General features: G+C 53.7%; 1 protein-coding gene across 1 annotated transcript in view; it reads right to left on the bottom strand.

Annotated features, from left to right (window-relative positions):
* Positions 1–1,995, bottom strand: part of SDSL (serine dehydratase like) — a 7,188-nt gene extending 5,193 nt beyond the window's left edge. The window contains exons 1-3 of the mRNA XM_015586802.1: positions 1,822–1,995; positions 1,569–1,608; positions 729–868 (exon numbers count right to left, since the gene is read on the bottom strand). Coding sequence (XP_015442288.1) covers positions 729–868; positions 1,569–1,608; positions 1,822–1,995 — 354 coding nt within the window. The remainder of the gene's footprint in view (positions 1–728; positions 869–1,568; positions 1,609–1,821) is intronic.
* Positions 1,996–3,369: the final 1,374 nt, after the last annotated feature.

Genomic DNA, 3,369 nt, shown 5'->3' with positions numbered 1-3,369 from the left:
TGATAGAGACAGATAGACAGATAGATGATAGATAGATAGATAGATAGATAGATAGATAGATAGATAGATAGATGGATGGATGGATGGATGGATGGATGGGAGAGAGGAGGGAGAAAAGATGATGGAGGAGAGGATGGTTGAATGTATGAATAGAACATGAAGGAAGGAAGGAGAAAGGAAAGGAAAGAAACTGTATATATAAAATATTTGGAAACCAGCTTTTGGGTACCATGGTATGTCTTTTCATTTTAATTTCGATGATGTTAAGAAAATCATCTTCCAGGAATGCATTTTTTCTCTTCTTTCCAGGAGGATAGAAGGACTACATGTTTGTGTCTCTGTTGCTTTTGGTGACAGGTGAAGTAGTGACAGCCTCACCAGTGGGCCCCTTCCATACTGGGGTGGTCTCAAGACAGGAAACATCAGCGCCATCATCTTTCGCTTTATGTTTCATCGACTGGCAAAAAATTTTAAGTGGGTAATACCAAGCGTTAGCGAGGTTGCAGGGAGACAGGCATGCTCCCGGTCCTGTCTCTCCCGATTTCATGGAGGGGGAGTCTTCTCGGGGTGGGGAGAGGCAAGTCAGGAGGGCCCAGCCCTCAAGCTCAGACATCCTAAGACCGGGCGCCAGGCATAGTTCCTCGGAAGGGGAAGGAGATGATCTTGTGAGGCGGGAGGGAATTGGGCAGAGCCCACTCCAGCCGGCTTCCCCGAGCCGGAGTCCTTACCTTTCCAGACAGCTGAACCTCGGCTCCCTCCCCCTGAAGCCTCTTCACCACCTTCAGGGAGGTGCCCTCAGGGAGCACGATGGTGGCGGGGATGCCCAGCCTCTGAGCAGAGTAGGCGGCAGCAATGCCCGCGTTGCCCCCTGTGGAGGCAGCAGAGGGGGTGCCGTGGGCCGTGTGGCACAGGCCCGTCGACACGCCTTTCCCCCTCCCCCTCCCTTTCCCTTTGGGGGTTGCCCTTCACCACATTCACATGACCCACCAGAGGGAGACGACTTCTCCCCGGCCCCAGAGGTGGACACGTGATCTAAATTAAGCCAATCAGAGAACTCAGTCGCCTGACCCGTGAGTGGCTCAGGAATGATGAGTACATGACCCAAGCTGGGCCAAAAAGATCAACCTGTGGATTGAGGAGAGCCATCGAGAAGGGGTGCTCCCTTTCCGCTAGGGCTGGTAAGATGGTAGGAGGCAAGCCTGCAACTCCTGACAGCCACCTTGCTAGCATGAGGCCAGTCTAGAATAAAGCTAGTATACAGGGCAGAAAGGCCAGAGGAGACACACAGAAGATTGCTTCTGGATCTGCCCGTGCCTGAAAGCCGCCATCCCAAGAATTTTCAGTTCCTGGAGCCTGTAGCTTAAACCTGTATGAACTGGGTTTCCGCCACTTCTACCATGAGTCCTAAATGTTGAGAAGAGGGCTGAGAGAGGACATACAAAACGGGCACCTGACCGTGGCCTTTAAGAGGAGGCCAGGCCCTGGGCGTCTACTGCCGCTCCAGCCAGCTCCTCCTCCCCTACACCCAGCCCTGAGAACCCTCACGAAGCAGAGATGGGTCAGCTCACCTGACGAGCACACCAGGTGTCTGCAGCCCTTCTTGGCCGCCTGGGAAGAGAAGGAATGGGGTTGGGGGCTACCGCAAGCAGGTGTCATGGAGGCCTGTGGGGGATGGAGTCAGACGCTCCCCACCCCACCCCAACACTCCTCGCCCCTCAGCTCTCTCCTCCCATCTGCGCAAGCTCACTTCACCCCTCCTGCCCTTGCCCCATCCGCTCACACCCTTCGCCCCTCCCCTCCCTGCTGCCCACACACCCTCACCTCCTGGCAGAAATGCCCGATGCCGCGGATCTTGAAGGAGCCAGCGGGCTGCACGTTCTCACACTTGAGGAAGACAGTCGTGCCTGCCACCTGGGACAGTGCCCAGCTCTCCAGCAGCGGTGTGACTGTGTGGAAGTGCTTCGCCTTAGCGTGCTCTGCCAGAGAGGCCTCCATTCCAGCAACCGCCTAGCGAGCCTGCCGGGGGACATGAACGTCATAGCCCAGGCAGCTCCAGCCAAGAGTCCCCTTAACCTGGGCTGGAGGGGGAAGGTGGAGAAGCCCCTCAGCTTGGCTCACGTACCCCAACTGGCTGCCAACCTGTGAGACTCCGGGCAAGTGTTGGCTCCTCTCTGGGCCTCAGTTTCCCCATGTGGACAAGGCGGTATGGATTAGGGGCCCTTTCGTTCTGTCACTGTGGCCACCCACAGTGCCAGGGGTGTAGAACACGGCCAACATGTGGTGTAGATTATACCTCAATAATGCTAATTTTTAAAAACGTAATCCCAAAACCCTTACCACGCTTAAAATATTAATAATAATTTCTTAATATTATCAAATACTGTTAAGTGTCAGATGCCCAGTTGTTTCATTAAATGTGATAAACAGTCGTTTTGGCGGCTGGTGGTGGTTTGGTGTTTTTAACAGTTTGAATCAGGATGCATATCGGACCTGCGCATTTTCATTTTTGTTGGTTGAAAGGTCTCTTCGTTCTTTTTTTTTTTTTTTTTTTTTTTGACTTTTTATAAGAGTTTCTTTGAGCCAAACTGACAACATTGCCAGGAAGCAAGATGCCATTTTTAGTTCTCTTTTGATCGGGAAGTTCTCAAAGCGGAAACTCTGAGATGAACGACAAGAAGCAAGCTAAGGGCAAAGCATTCCTCCAGCGGGAACAGCAGAGAGAACCACCCTGATCTAGAAATGAACTTAGGGGTTGCAGGGGCGGGAGAGGGGATTCCGGCGCAGAAGCAAGAGGTGGGCGGGGCCGTGCCAGGGGCGTGCCAGCCCACAGGGAAGAGTTGGGACCTTATTATAATTATACCGGCAGTGGGAAGCAACGGGAGGTTTTAAAGCAAGGCGTGGGTGAGTAGCGAACACACAGTGGGTCAGGGTGAGAAGAGAGGGAGGAAATAAGAGGGAGGAAAAACAGGATTTATTTATTTATTTTTTTTTTAAAGGAGCAAATGCAGCCCCTCTTTTGTCTTAGGGGCAGAAAAACATTGGGTTGCCCCCTGCAGTTCTACTATTTGCCAGTAGGAGGAGCGCTACATCCTCCCCCACCCACTACAAGCCCAAGCTTCTTGTCCATCCTTCCTCCCCGCTGGGGTCCACACCCCCACACCCACCCCTGTTGGGATGGTTCCAGGCCTCCTGCCCTTGGGTTTGACCCCCTGTCCTTGTTGGGATGGTCCTGGGATTCCCCAGACAGGGCCAAGCCTAAGCCACCTCTGCCCAGTTCCAACCAGGGCACTTCTCTGGCTGGCAGTGGGGGAGAGCAGCCTCGAACCCAGCATACCCCCGCACAGGCCTCGCCTCAACCCCAGAGCCCAG

Source organism: Pteropus alecto, unplaced genomic scaffold (genome assembly GCF_000325575.1).
Source record: "Pteropus alecto unplaced genomic scaffold, ASM32557v1 scaffold113, whole genome shotgun sequence".
NCBI lineage: Eukaryota > Metazoa > Chordata > Mammalia > Chiroptera > Pteropodidae > Pteropus > Pteropus alecto.
Note: the sequence above shows the minus strand (reverse complement) of the source record. Positions and strands in the feature narration are given on the sequence as shown.